The 13445-nt window shown below is 42.9% G+C and overlaps 1 protein-coding gene across 9 annotated transcripts in view; it reads left to right on the forward strand.

Annotated features, from left to right (window-relative positions):
• The window catches only part of LOC119187143 (sodium-driven chloride bicarbonate exchanger-like), a 240234-nt gene that overhangs the window by 210891 nt on the left and 15898 nt on the right, over positions 1-13445 (forward strand). For all 9 annotated transcript variants that reach the window (XM_075894115.1, XM_075894113.1, XM_075894114.1 and 6 more), the window contains 6 exons: positions 659-833; positions 1882-2015; positions 3652-3829; positions 6157-6435; positions 7413-7526; positions 11666-11827. In XM_075894115.1, the coding sequence (XP_075750230.1) occupies positions 659-833; positions 1882-2015; positions 3652-3829; positions 6157-6435; positions 7413-7526; positions 11666-11827 (1042 nt within the window). The remainder of the gene's footprint in view (positions 1-658; positions 834-1881; positions 2016-3651; positions 3830-6156; positions 6436-7412; positions 7527-11665; positions 11828-13445) is intronic.

The following is a 13445-nucleotide window of genomic DNA, read 5'->3' on the forward strand; positions in this document are numbered from 1 at the left end:
GATTTTGATTCTGTTTTTTTTCCCTGAATCCCTGAACACTGCTTGTGGGTACAGCAATCTTCAATTTCTGTTTTGTGGCCCTGTTATTTTTCTAGATGATGATTTGTCCGTGCCATTGTTTCTGACAATGTGTGTCGGCAGCCATGATGATCTCTAAAAAAAAAAAGAGAACTTATTAAAAAATTCTGAGAGTGCCATACCTTGTCGCTTTCTTTTGAGTAAAGATCAACATCATTCGCAGCTTCCTGGCATGTTTTGTTGCAGCGCTAGGCTTTCCACGAGCAGACCATGTAATTGGATCGTGTAGCATTATGTAACTTGAGAACTACTGAAGCTATCATGATGAAACTGCATATTTCCCTATTCTAGGCACTTATGAGTATGCATGCCAAATTTCATTGCTGTAGGTCAACAAATAAAAAAGTTTTTTTTCAAAGCCACCTCCCCCCTTAAAAAAAAAGAAAGAAAGCAGCAATGCACTGCAAGGTGGGCTAAAGAATGAGAGGAATATGCAGGTAATAGACAATGAACATACATGCGGGCATTTAGTTATGGTCTTATCAGGGGGGCTCACATTATTGATTAAAAGATCACATTCTCACCTCCCTAGAAGAATTTCCACTGCAGTCAACCATGCCTGAAATATTCCAATGTGCAGGTTGTTTGGCGGCCTTATAAACGACATCAAACGCAAAGCACCATGGTACCTGAGTGATTTCAAGGATGCCTTTGCTCTTCAGTCCGTTGCTTCTGTGTTCTTCCTGTACTTCGCCTGCCTTACGCCCATCATCACGTTTGGCGGTCTCCTGGGCTCCGCAACAGAGCAGAGAATTGTGGGTATTAGGATACGTACTAGCTTCTTCTTCCATAGACAATTTTTAATTGTAGTGCCAGTGTGGTGATTCGTAAGCCCATGCCATAGCTCATTCTCAGTGACAAGTGAAAATCTGCGTAAAAAACTCTCCTCCTCTTTTATCCCTTAATTAAGTAGTTCTCGAAAATTCTGTGGATATTCCCGAATCACAGGGGATTTATTATTTTGTTTTGTCATGGACATCGCTTATGAGGACATTGGATTATTCTACTGTTGAACTGCAGTGGGCAGCTTTGAATTGGTTGTTAGGTAACTTTAAAAATGTGAGTACGTTTGTGCATTTCTTATATTAAAGACGATAGTCTTTCTTGGAGACCTTCGACGCAAAAATTTTGGTCTGTCTGTCTGTACAATTGTCTGTGTGTTAAATATTGCGCATGTCTGGGGCACCATGACAACACGCATATATTCTGCATATGCATCGCTTACTAGAAAACGCATACATAAGTAATTTCAAGGGCCGTAGCATTTATCACGCTGCGCTTATCATGCAACACTTGCACGGAATGAAAAGTGTTTCCAACGCCTTGCTAAGACGAGATGGTGGTGGTACCTACCCGTCGCCTCGGGTTCTATACCTTATCACATCTGAGACGGGCGCGCACGGGCACGCGCTTTGTTTTCCAAAAAAAACTGCCAGATGGCGCTCATGGCTCACGTGTGACATGACTTGATGCGCTCGTGAGCCTCCGCTGCCCACTCGAGGCACTCTACGCAGCGCCTCCGGAATACCATTCCCCGATTTTCTTGCGCAGAACATCAAATAAATGTTTTGTTCACTCTCTCCACACGCAAGACTATGGTCTTTCGACGACATTTGCAGATTACATGCAGATACAGGGCCAATTTTTTACTGATAAATGCACCGGCAGGGATAGTAGAGAGCTGCAATCAGCATTGATATTGAAGTAATATCGTCTAAATATATTTTGTTTAGTTATATGCAGTGTCTAAAGGTAACCTAATGCAGGTGATCAAATGAAAATTTTGTTGTCGTTTGCTTCCAGGCAGCCATGGAGAGCTTGATGTCTGGTGCAGTGTGTGGAATCCTCTATGGCTTATTCAGTGGTCAGCCGCTTACTATTTTGGGTAGCACCGGACCAGTGCTAGTGTTTGAGACAATTCTGTACGACTTCTGCAAGTGAGTTGCCATGACATTTTATTTCTATTGGTTTTATTTTCATTTCAATAAATGATGAATCTCCACAGTGCAGTTGTAACGTTGCCTGGTCTCATACACTAGTTGGAATGTTGTAAAGAGAAGTCAACTCCACCATGTGGATGTATACTACTTTTTTTCATAAATTTACATCTCCCTTGCAGTTTTACAGGTGATGTCAATCATTATCAGAAAATATGAAGGCAAGTGTTTATAGGGGTGAGGCAGTTTTTACACGCATCGTCTGATCACTTCTTAATCTTTCTGATGTTGATAAGCCTCCATGGGAGGGGCCAAGTTATCAAGAAGAAAGGGGGCAAGCTTTGATTACAGGTAGCATTGCTGAAAACTTTTAAAGACTCTGACCAAGCTTGTGGAAATATACTTGATTTTTCAACCGACGCATGGGATTTTTGTTCTCAAGGCTTTTGCATGAGAGTTGAAATGCCAAAAGAACTACATTTTTTTGCGTGGTCGGGGTCCTTCAAATTTCCACCAATGTTTCATACTGGCCCGATGAGATTTCGTCTGACCATTGACTTTATTGCGGAGAGCACTTTTGAATCAGATGATTGAAAGTGGTATGCCTGTCTTAGTGTAAATTTTTGTGTGAATGTGGCTGTGTGCTTGTGCATGCACACTTACACGTTTTTGATAATTTGAGAGGCTTAAAAAGACTATGCATCTCGCCTACAACACCTGAGTATTGCATGTACCATTGGGAAAGTATAGTTTTCTTCTTTTTTTCACATGAGAGCACTGAATCTGCACTAGCACACCAGCGCCTTAAAAATGTTTTTCAAATGAGAAGCTTAACATCGAAAACAATTTTACTATTTTTGAGGGATAGGTGGGATATGCAAGTAGAGCACAAATTCATGATCAGACTAGAGTAGGGTTGCTACCATTTGGATCCTGCAGAACGGTGCTACATGATTTATTTATTCATCATACACATACCGTGTCAGTTTGTCATCACTGAAAAAAGAATCATCTCTATAAACTCTCGCACTTCGTTGTCGCATTGTCACCATAGCTCTGCTCCACAAGTTCTATAACAGCTTATTTGACTGTCTGGACATCATCGCCCCGCCAGGCTGCATATCTCATCACACTGGTAATGCCTTACAAGTCACCCATTCGCGCAACCACATCGAGACATTTTTCGCCGCCCTCTTTTTCACGGTTATTATCTGAATGGAAGGACCTTTCTCGCAGCACTGCCACCATTACCTGCCCAACTTTATTCTTGCAAAGTGTAACACATTACTTTTTTCACAATTAACATACGTGGTTACCAATTTGTATAGCTTCTCTACATCCATCTTTTATGTAATACCCCCTGGAGGGGTCTTTAAAGTATGGAAATTAAATGAAGAAAAAAAAAAGAGTCTGATTACTTGTATAATTGAAAGGCCTTCTGTTAATCTGAGTGTGTGTTGCAGTGTAAATCACATGCAGTTTTCTAACAGTTGCACTAGTTTTATAAAGCAATCTCGTAAATACAGTTATTAGGAAATGTATGTTGAAACCTAGAAAAGGAGATCTCGTGGAAATGTCTGTTGAAAGCTAGTTCGGAATTGAATGCCTTGACCTGCTTTGCTCATATTTTTCTTAGGGACCATGATCTGGACTATCTCTCACTGCGGCTATGGATTGGATTATGGACAGCAGCCATTTTAGTTGTCCTCGTGGCCTTTGATGCGAGTGCACTCGTGTGCTACATTACACGATTCACAGAAGAAAACTTTGCAACCCTCATTTCGCTCATCTTTATCTACAAAGCCATCGAAAACGTAAGTGATGGTTGAATAAACCTGGCTTACTTACTACTTGTGGGACATTTCACTGGGAGTCAAACCAAGCTTGCTAGTTCACCACAATAATTATAAAATTGAGAACCATAGAATGAGCACCTTCTGGCTCTGAAATAGCCTGCTGTTGTGTGGAGAATATATGTACCAAAAATATGGGCTGACAAAGTTAAACTAGTGCTCTTTAATTTTTGTAGCTGTAACAAAGGATGACTTCGCACAGATTTGTATGGTCTCACAAAGTGATAATGCCTTTCTACAATACTAATACACATAGGAATGGCTATGCAGTAGAGTTATATCTGGTTATAAAAAATGTATGCTTTGACCTTGTGCATTGTTGACGTCCTCCAGAAGGCGATGGGCATGACCATTGCCCACATGCTTTAATAACATTTCTTTACGATCAATTGACTATTATAGATACCTTGGAATTCATATCTCTCCGAATTTCCTCTGGAATATGCATTTTGAATGTGTCACTAATAGCACGATTCACATGTTCCATTACTTTACCTGCACCATTTCTGGTGCAGATAATGCTATCCAAAGAGTGTTTAAAGAATGCTCAAGAAAGCCCGCTCTTTCAGCTTTCACTGTGACTGTGCTTCGCATTCGGCGCAGGCCTGGCAGTTTTTTTTAATACCATTGAGGCCATTGAGGTGTATAATATGCAAAACCTCGGTGCTCTTTATTAATTAGAGTACACATTCACCATATGTGATTCAAACTGGGCCCCCCTTGTTATAATTCTGGAAGTCCTACAGCTTTGGCGACACACTTTATGCTATGGAATTTTGCATGCCATTGAAGAAAAATCTAAGTTACCGTGACATATTTCCTTGCTGTGAAGCCTCTCACGTTAATACTTTAAATAAAATCTATCATTAACCCTTTGTAGGTTAGCGTATATTTTTAAGACAATGTTATAAAAACAGGCTGTTGTATATGCACATGAACTATGAAGAAGTAGTATAAAACAAATTTCATCAAGGCACTCTTGTGGGATTATGTCGCCTAGCATGTGGGATGAAACGGCTGCAACAAGTGGCGAAAAGGAGCACTTCCGATGTTGTGCGGGAGAACATTGTGCGCACCTCAGTTCCTGTAACGGAAGAGCACCAGCACATTTGCTTTGCCAACCTTTGTAGGGCTGTGGTCTGTTTCTGTAAAGGCTGCTTCACTACATGCATCAATTGTTTTTTGTCCATTTTGTTGTCTTTTCTTGCACTATTGCAATGGTAATGATTGAGTACCAATGCATTGTCCCTGCACATTCTTCAAGAGAGGTTTATGATACCAAGAAAATCATTTGCACACACCGTTATCTTCAATTAGGCTTAGCGAGGAGCATAGCAATTTCACAGAGGACTGTGTTCGGATGCAGTCATGTTACTGTACAAATCTACATAAACACATGATGACTGGGAGCTGAGATTATCTCTCCAGAAAACCACAAGAAGAGAAGACCATCTGGCATTATGAATGACAAGTTTTGTTTGTCTGAACGGGACAAACATTCAGAAGCTTCGGGAAAATAATGGAACGAATTTCAATGACATTGTGGCGGTACTTCCGCCTTTCAAAACCATGATAATTTTCTGCGGCTTGCAGAAGCTTAGGTGAGAGAGCAGCCACTTAGCGTGGTGCCAATTGTTACAGCTAGCATGAGAGAAAAAGTTTTTCTGCTGAAGAAAAAGTGGGACGTACATGTATCTCACTGTCACACAAAGGGTTAAAGTACTGCATTGAAAGAAACCCTTTTTTGATCCCCCTTTTTATGTATCAGCTAGAAATGATCACTATTGCGAGGTTGGCTTGCCATCTCATTGCACATACTGTAGGCTCTCACTATACGGAAATCACTTAAACAGAACTGCTGCTTAAATAGAACAAGTTCTTCTGACAAGATTGGTTTCGTACTTGTATCCTCCACCTTTGTTCACCTCTCTGGGAACGGAAATCTCGTGAAGATATATCTTCCTGGTCCTTTCGGTTTCCACCGTGTCCTTTTATGCGAGGGAGTCTGGTGTACTTGTGTAATGAATCTTGTGTTCCTAAAAGTAGCACCACATAGAACCACTTTTTTGACACTACTGCTGCCACAATTGACACCCACAAATTCAAGATCCCCTGCCTAATGCCCTGTAAATTTTTCTGTATTGGTATTGGTAGCTGGATGTTTTCTTACTCTTTCAACAGCTGCTCCTTTTCCTGTGGGAGCTGTATTCTTAATAATCAATGAGTTAATTAATAAGTTAGTAAATAACACATGCACTCACACCATTGTTTGGTTGCCCTGCATGCAGGTCTTGAAGATCGGCCACAAGTACCCAATGAACCTGGATATTGATGTGCGTGTAGACTGCTACTGTGAACCACCAAATGGAACAGACCTGCTAAACTCAACCACCAACTGGACCATACTGAGCAAGCACGCCTGCAAAGAGTATGGAGGCACTCTGCACGGTCTGGGCTGTCAGTACTACGCGGACGTATTTCTGTTCTCAGTGCTACTGTTCATCTCTACATTCACACTGGCTGTCTTCCTCAAGGACTTCAAGACTACCAGCTACTTTCCTACCTCTGTGAGACCCTGCTGCCTTTCTTTCTTTTTTTTTGCGCACCCGGCGGTGCGGTTGTTAGCATGTCACCTTCCTGTGGTACTTACATTAGTACTTACTTAGACTTCTTTCTATTCCTCTGAAGATTCAATTGCTTCTGTGATCAGTTGCATTCACAGAGCCAAGAGAAATTTTCTGGCTGCTTCTCCATTGACAGGCTGCTGGCTGGTGGTGATGAGTGTATCTTCTTGCTGTGTAGCATCTAGTGGGCATAGTAAACAGCGCAAAAGTTCTCGCTTGACTTTTTAGAGCAACTGAGACTCTTACTGCAAGAATTTCGTACAGTGCATATAGTGATGCCACAAGAGAGTTAGCAAAAATATATAGCACTTGACTTTGACATTACATGCAAGCTAATGATGAAAGACAAACAGTCTCTAATTTTCTGTGGCCTCTTATGGCTTTCTATTTTTTTCCGACAATGCCCTTTCTCTCTGTCCTTTACTGCTAAGCTTCATCTTGTTATGCTAGGAGATATCCACGCATCACTCACCACAGCTAGGCTAAAATGTTGGTCTGGACAGCTGGAATTCTCTTTTCTTTCTCTTTCAGTCTTTTGTGTGGAGTAATACGTGGTGAATCTATTGCATCATTACTAACTTTAACTTTGCCTCATAGCTGCAACCTGTCATAATGTGAGCAAGGGCCCGATTATGACATCATACATTATCACTTTTTTTGTGCTCCAGAAAATAAAGTAATCTTAGTGTTTTGTATTCCACACTGTGTGATGTGATCGACAAGAAGTATTATTTTGTTCCATACCAGTCACCTTGCAGTTGGTAGTATGTAGCTTCCTATGATGCCATTTTCAGGCCTCTGCTGGCTACCCAAGCAGAATGTTTCACTTGCCATTTATCCAAGTAGACAACTCATTAGCACTGGTACTGCTGCTCCATCTGGCTTCACATAAGTGGTATGTTGTGTGCCTTATGTTGCAGATACGAGCTCTGGTGAGCGATTTTGCTGTGGTCATTTCCATCATGCTCATGACTGTAACCGACATGCTTCTCGGCTTGGACACTCCGAAACTGGAGGTGCCTCAAAAGTTCGAGGTGAGTCACTGCATGTGCAGTGAAACTGCTGTAACGTGCTACATTTTACTAAGGGTCTGAGTTGACTGTTGAGGATGTCTTACAAAGATAATGGGGGAACAAACTAACCGCTGTTTCAGTGTATAAATGTGTTTGTTCAGAGAACTTATTCAGACGCAGCTTTAAACCAAAAGTTCTGTCCCTCAGAGTTAAAGTAGCCTGAAGATGTATTGCCAGGTTATTAAATGTCCAGCCATTACGCTTGGGATGTTGTAAGGGAGCTGCACTTCAACGACCTAATGCCACGAAATACACTAAATTAAGTAGCCTTTTCTCACAATTTATGTCTGTATCAGAGGCGAACAGCCAAGTATTGATTCCAGTATTTCTAGCGATCTGCACAACTTGCTTATTGCAGAGCACATATGTCAAATATGATCTACACGTCACTCTGTAAGACCATCAGCTGTACTAGTAGTCTGCATGGCTACACTGCAGAATCCTTGCTGCATCGGAAAGTATGGCACTGTCTTGAGTATGGCCTAAAGAGACATTAACGAGAAACAATGACTTGATTTAGGTTGACAAACTGCACTGTGAGAATATTCTTTGAAACATTTCGGCACGTACACACGAGACAAAAAAACGTAAGGCGAGAGACAAATGGGCACGAACTCGCAACTCTGTTTATTGAAGGAAGTAGTAATACCTTGTTAACTCGAAGTCGTAAAAACAAGAAAAAATTTAAGATAAAAATTTTTTCGAGATAAGCAAAGTTGTGCTAATCGCTGAGAAAAATGAGCGCTTTTCAGAAAATTTACTGCTACTTACGGGCTCTTCAGCAGCAGTTTCTAATATTTCTTGTTGTGCAGGTTTAAAAGAAAAAAATAACATACAAGAGACTTTAACTTGCTGGGCTTTGCCGCGCTGCCATTTTATTTAGCAAAAAAAAAAAACTGCCTAATGCTCATGTTCAAAAACGTTCTCCAGCTTCTCAACGAGTCGCAACTCATGTTCAGCTTCTCGACGAATCGCCTAATGCTCATGTTCAAACGTGTTCTCGAGCTTCTCGACGAATCGCAACTGTCGATCTTTTCCGCCACTGCACTCAACCTTATTTCGAAGCCAAACCATGAACGCCGCTTCAACGTCTGGCAACTTCAACCCTCTAACCCACTTCCGCTGGCTGGAGAAGCTCTGCTGAAATCTGTCCAGCACCTTCTGCTTACTTTTCAGCGCTGTCGATTGTGTAGACAAGGGGATGCCGAATTCATGCGCGACGCACGACTCTGCTCGGCTTCCTTTCTCCAGTTCCTTAATTAGGGCAACCCTTTTTTCTAGTGTTAGCGACTTGTGCTGCTTTGACGCCATGCTTGCGGCACTCACCCTAAGTTGCTGCTCTTCACAGTCAGTGAAAAATTCGTACCGCTCAGTTTGCACAGATGAAAGAAAATCGCACCTCAGAGAAGATCATGAGCACTGGACTCACAGTCAGCGAAAAATATGTACCGCATGGTTTGCACAGATGAATGGAAATCGCACCTTGCGGGAAATGCACCTTGGGGGGAAATAATGTGCACTGCACAAAGTGAACGAGACAAACTACGCCAAGCATGGGAAGGGGGCCTCTCTGCTCAGCGCATGTGTCACATGACATGCCACAGGGTTTCTTGACAAAGTTCATATGTCGCTGGGCTGAGACTTTGTGCACTTTGCATTTGCAGAAAGCATCGACGAAGTGGCAGGCACAGCTAAATAAGAAAAAAACATAGACGGACCTCAGGCATGGCAGCATTGCGCTAATCTTGTGAAATGGTCCGGTGGCTGAATTTTCGTTCCACTCCCAGCCAAGATTTCGAGTTATCTGCAATCTGACCCAAAAATACTTCGAGATAAAGGGAAGAAAATATACGCACGACATATAGGAAAACTTTTGGTGACTTGAAAAATTTTGTCTTAGCAGAATTTTTTAGATATGTAAGTTTGAGTTAACGAGGTATTACTATACAAGAAATATATATCCTAGCGTAGCTCAAGTGCGAGCTCCGACTCCCAGTCCCCACATAGGCAGAGCCACCGGGCTGGCCCCCGTAAGAGGTGCCCAGTCCCTTTCAGGACCTTTAATAAAGTTAATTCTCTCTCTTTCTCTCTCAAGAGCGCATGTACGTAACAAATGGAAACAAGCAAGAAAAGAAAACGCATTATGACTGCAGCCTTTTACATAAATAGTATCTACAACGTGCTGCAGAATGTAAAAGTGAAGTATGGCTCAAAAAAAAAAAAATGGCAGCATATCCACGGAGTGAATGATGGAGAGTGGGGCGAAGCATCCGTCCATTCATTCGTTCTTGCTTCCGTCCGTCCATGCGTGCTTCTGTGTGGCTACCCGTGCTTCCATCCGCCCGTCCGTGCGTGTGTCTGTGCATCCGCACGTCCATCGGTGCGTCCGTCCCTGCGTTCGTCCATGCATCCGCTCCTGCGTCCGTCCATGCATCCATCCGTCCATACAGCCATTCGTGCGTCCGTCCATGCATCTGTCTGTGTGTGGGTTCAACCACCTATTCAGCACTCCAAATACCACCATCTTGCATCTTTTCATCATATATTCCTCATATAGAAGCACCACCATCCAGTGGACATTCCAACGACTAAATGAGAGGTGGCACACGCACACTTTCTTACGGCTTGCGCTTCGTGTCTACTTCCCACCTTTAACCACCTCGAGTTCATGGTATATACTAGTTCACTGTATTCATGGCACTGCGGCCCAACGCTCGCTAAACCTTTCTAAAACCAATGAGGTTACGTCCAGCGAGTATAACGTAGCAACCCTTTCTTGTCAGATAGCGCTCAATGTACATGCCAATAGCTGCTAAGGGGGAATGAGAGACAGGAGAATTCGGCTTTCAGTTAACACGCACGCTGCAAATTTTTTATTGTTCAACAACGTGCAGAAGAAATCTCCCACCGGCACCACCTTGTAGGGCAAAATGTAAGACTGGTTACACACTATGACTACGACTACAAGGGACAAACGGGTGCCGCTATAAGGAGCTTCGCCCATAAAAGGTCAACTCCTTGTCAGTTAGAACAACCCCGAGTTAGACACAACTCAAGTCACTATTTCTCGAGTTCGACAAGCTAACTCGGGAAATAGTAAAAATATTTCATGTGAGAAGGCTTGCTGATGCCGAATGGGTAAGCAGCACATCAATTGCTCTGACTGACTGATTCACCGTTTTGAGCCATACTTGACTTTCACATTTTGCTGCACGTTATATATACCCCTTAGGTAAAGTGCTTCATTTGTTTTCCTTTTGTATTCTTTTCTTGTTTTTTTTTTTTTACGCACATGCACTATTGAGCTACCCTGGGATATATATTTCGGGTAATTCATTCAATAAACCAAGTTGTGAGTTCGCGCTCGTTTGTCTCTCACCTTCTGTTTTTTTTTTTGTCAGTTGTGTACATGCCAAAATTTTTCCAAGAATGTCCTCAAACCAACTCACATGGCTTTCTATATTATTGCATTCTCAGAATTCTAATGCCACGTTATTCACTACCTTAAGTTAATTATTAGCGTAGAAAATCAAGATTGATGTATCATCTTTAAATTTCATGCTGAAATTTCCATGTGTGACATCGAAAATTTGAAAATGCTCTTTTCATATTTTCATGACATTGGCTCGATGAAATTTTCTGAAACTTGGTATTCTAGGTCTATGGCACCCAGAGATGGCAATGCACTTCATTTTTGTTGATTAGAGGCTGTGTAGAACCCAGTAGACACCTTCAACATCTTCCACATTATGGTGTTACGTGTGGAAATTTCAAGGTGGTGTCTTCACTTGCATTTTCTTTTCGTGCCTTTTCTCACTTACCAGGCATTGTGTTGCAGTAAGTGTAGTGCTTTTGAGATTGGGAAATTGCACTTTACTAATACGCGAAAAATCGTTTAGCTCTTAGTGTTTAGTGTTCCTTAAGGGTTCTTTATTGCAATTTTGGCGAGGCATACACGTTGGTGCATATGCTCCTCTACACAGTGACCAAAATCCAGAACAGTACAATTGCAAAGTTGCAAGTATAGAAATACAGTAGCACAATTATCTGTATTGCCTTCACGACTGGCACAAGTTGGAAAACGATTTTTATGCTCGTAGCCAACCTGGGAAGGCCGTGGCTGGCTGATTCCAATGCTGGGTCGGAACCCCTGGTGGACAACCTTGGCTGCCGCGGCCCCTGCAATGCTGGCCACCATCCTCATCTTTATGGACCAGCAGATCACTGCTGTCATCATCAACCGCAAAGAAAACAAGTTGAAGGTCTGTCCGACTACTTCACCAGCACATTCATTTAAGTCTGTATACTTTGTTTTAAAGCCCAAAAAAAAGGAGAAAAGAAAAAATTTTCATCCTGATTTACATATTACCCCTGCCTCCGAGAGCTAAGTCCAGCCCGCTTATAATGAACCTCAGTGTGACACGGCATCCGTTCGTCGTATCCCAAAGTTTGTACTAAATGAAACACTGCTTTTAAAACAGTTCCAAGTGAAAACACTGTTTTTTTCCCACAAAAAAATGTCCAAAATGCACGTTTCAAAGAGCGGAAGCGCTTAGGTTGGTCTCGAGCGTAATTAAAGTGACAGTGCACTCTTCACTAAGGCCCTTAGCATACACAACCTGTCTGACGTCATTAGTGCAGCCAATCACTGCGGGAACGCTTGGGAGCACTGGCTCCAAAGTTTCGTCGCCGTCATCCGATTCCTCCAAATTGCTCTTGCTGTGCACTCCATTCAAATGCCCTCACCTGTTCTGCAGTGTCCTCATCACCATCGTCCGTAATGAAATCATCCCAGCAGATGACCCACCCTCCCATGGTGTTGGCGACGCAATGCCACAAATCGCCGCCTGAGTGGTCCGGTTCAGAAGCGTCAGGCTCGGCATCGGGTCCGACGTTGACGAAATCAGCTATGCAAAAACAGTTGCGCACACATGTAGCCATCAACTCCACGCACAAAGCCTCCACAATCTCTACAGCTGAATACAGGGATGCCCGAAGTGGCAAGTTGGTTGCCAGACAGTCAACAGCTATGAGCAAGCGCTCCACAGCCAGGCACATATAATGTCTTGAATGCGTCAATTATGCCTAAGTCAAGCAGTCGCACTTTTGACGTTGTGTTGAGCAGCAGGAAAAGGTGCAGAAAACCTCCTGTCCGCCATCCTGACCATACACGCACACCAACAAGGAGCAAGACGTGCACGCGCGACATACAAGCCAGGACGCGGAGAACTGCTGTCAGCCCGTTAGGCCCATTTCTAACCACCAAAAAAACTTATTAATTAGAGCCAGTATGGCTGGCAATAATTAGAGCTAGTATAGCTGGCGTTGTGGAGCATGGTGGAGACGGGTGAAGGAGTAACATTAAGTGAAGGACAGCAGAAGACTACCTGAGGTGGCACTGGAAAGATTACTTTAAAATTACTTGCAAGAGACAGGCGGAATTGCGAAAGAGTGAAAAAATGGGAGCGTTCGGTGGGAAGGCAGCCTTGAAAACTAAAACATGCGTGAAGAAAGCATGCCGTGTAGCTTGCTTGAAAGGTCCACATAACGCACAGCTCACTCGTAGGAACACTTGGGAAAGCGACCTGCGCGAGCAGAGGTAAAAAAATCGCATTGTGGCACCAGCTAGCTTCATTATTTGTGATTAGTACCATGTAACGGCCGTTTTTATGCTTCCGCACGTTTAACGGAGTGCGAAGTGAGCAAGAACAGGTCCTAAACACGGAACGAAACGTGAATTATCAAAGTAGGTGGGGTAGCACAAGTGCATGCATTGGAACGAAACGGCACCGATCCAGACTAGACGCAGACGATCGGGTACCGCCGGCGGTCGACGATGTTGGCAGATGGTCTGATCACTCAGGCCGGTGATGCCAACGA

The sequence above is a fragment of the Rhipicephalus microplus genome, chromosome 1, assembly GCF_043290135.1.
Source record: "Rhipicephalus microplus isolate Deutch F79 chromosome 1, USDA_Rmic, whole genome shotgun sequence".
In the NCBI taxonomy this organism is placed as follows: Eukaryota; Metazoa; Arthropoda; class Arachnida; order Ixodida; family Ixodidae; genus Rhipicephalus; species Rhipicephalus microplus.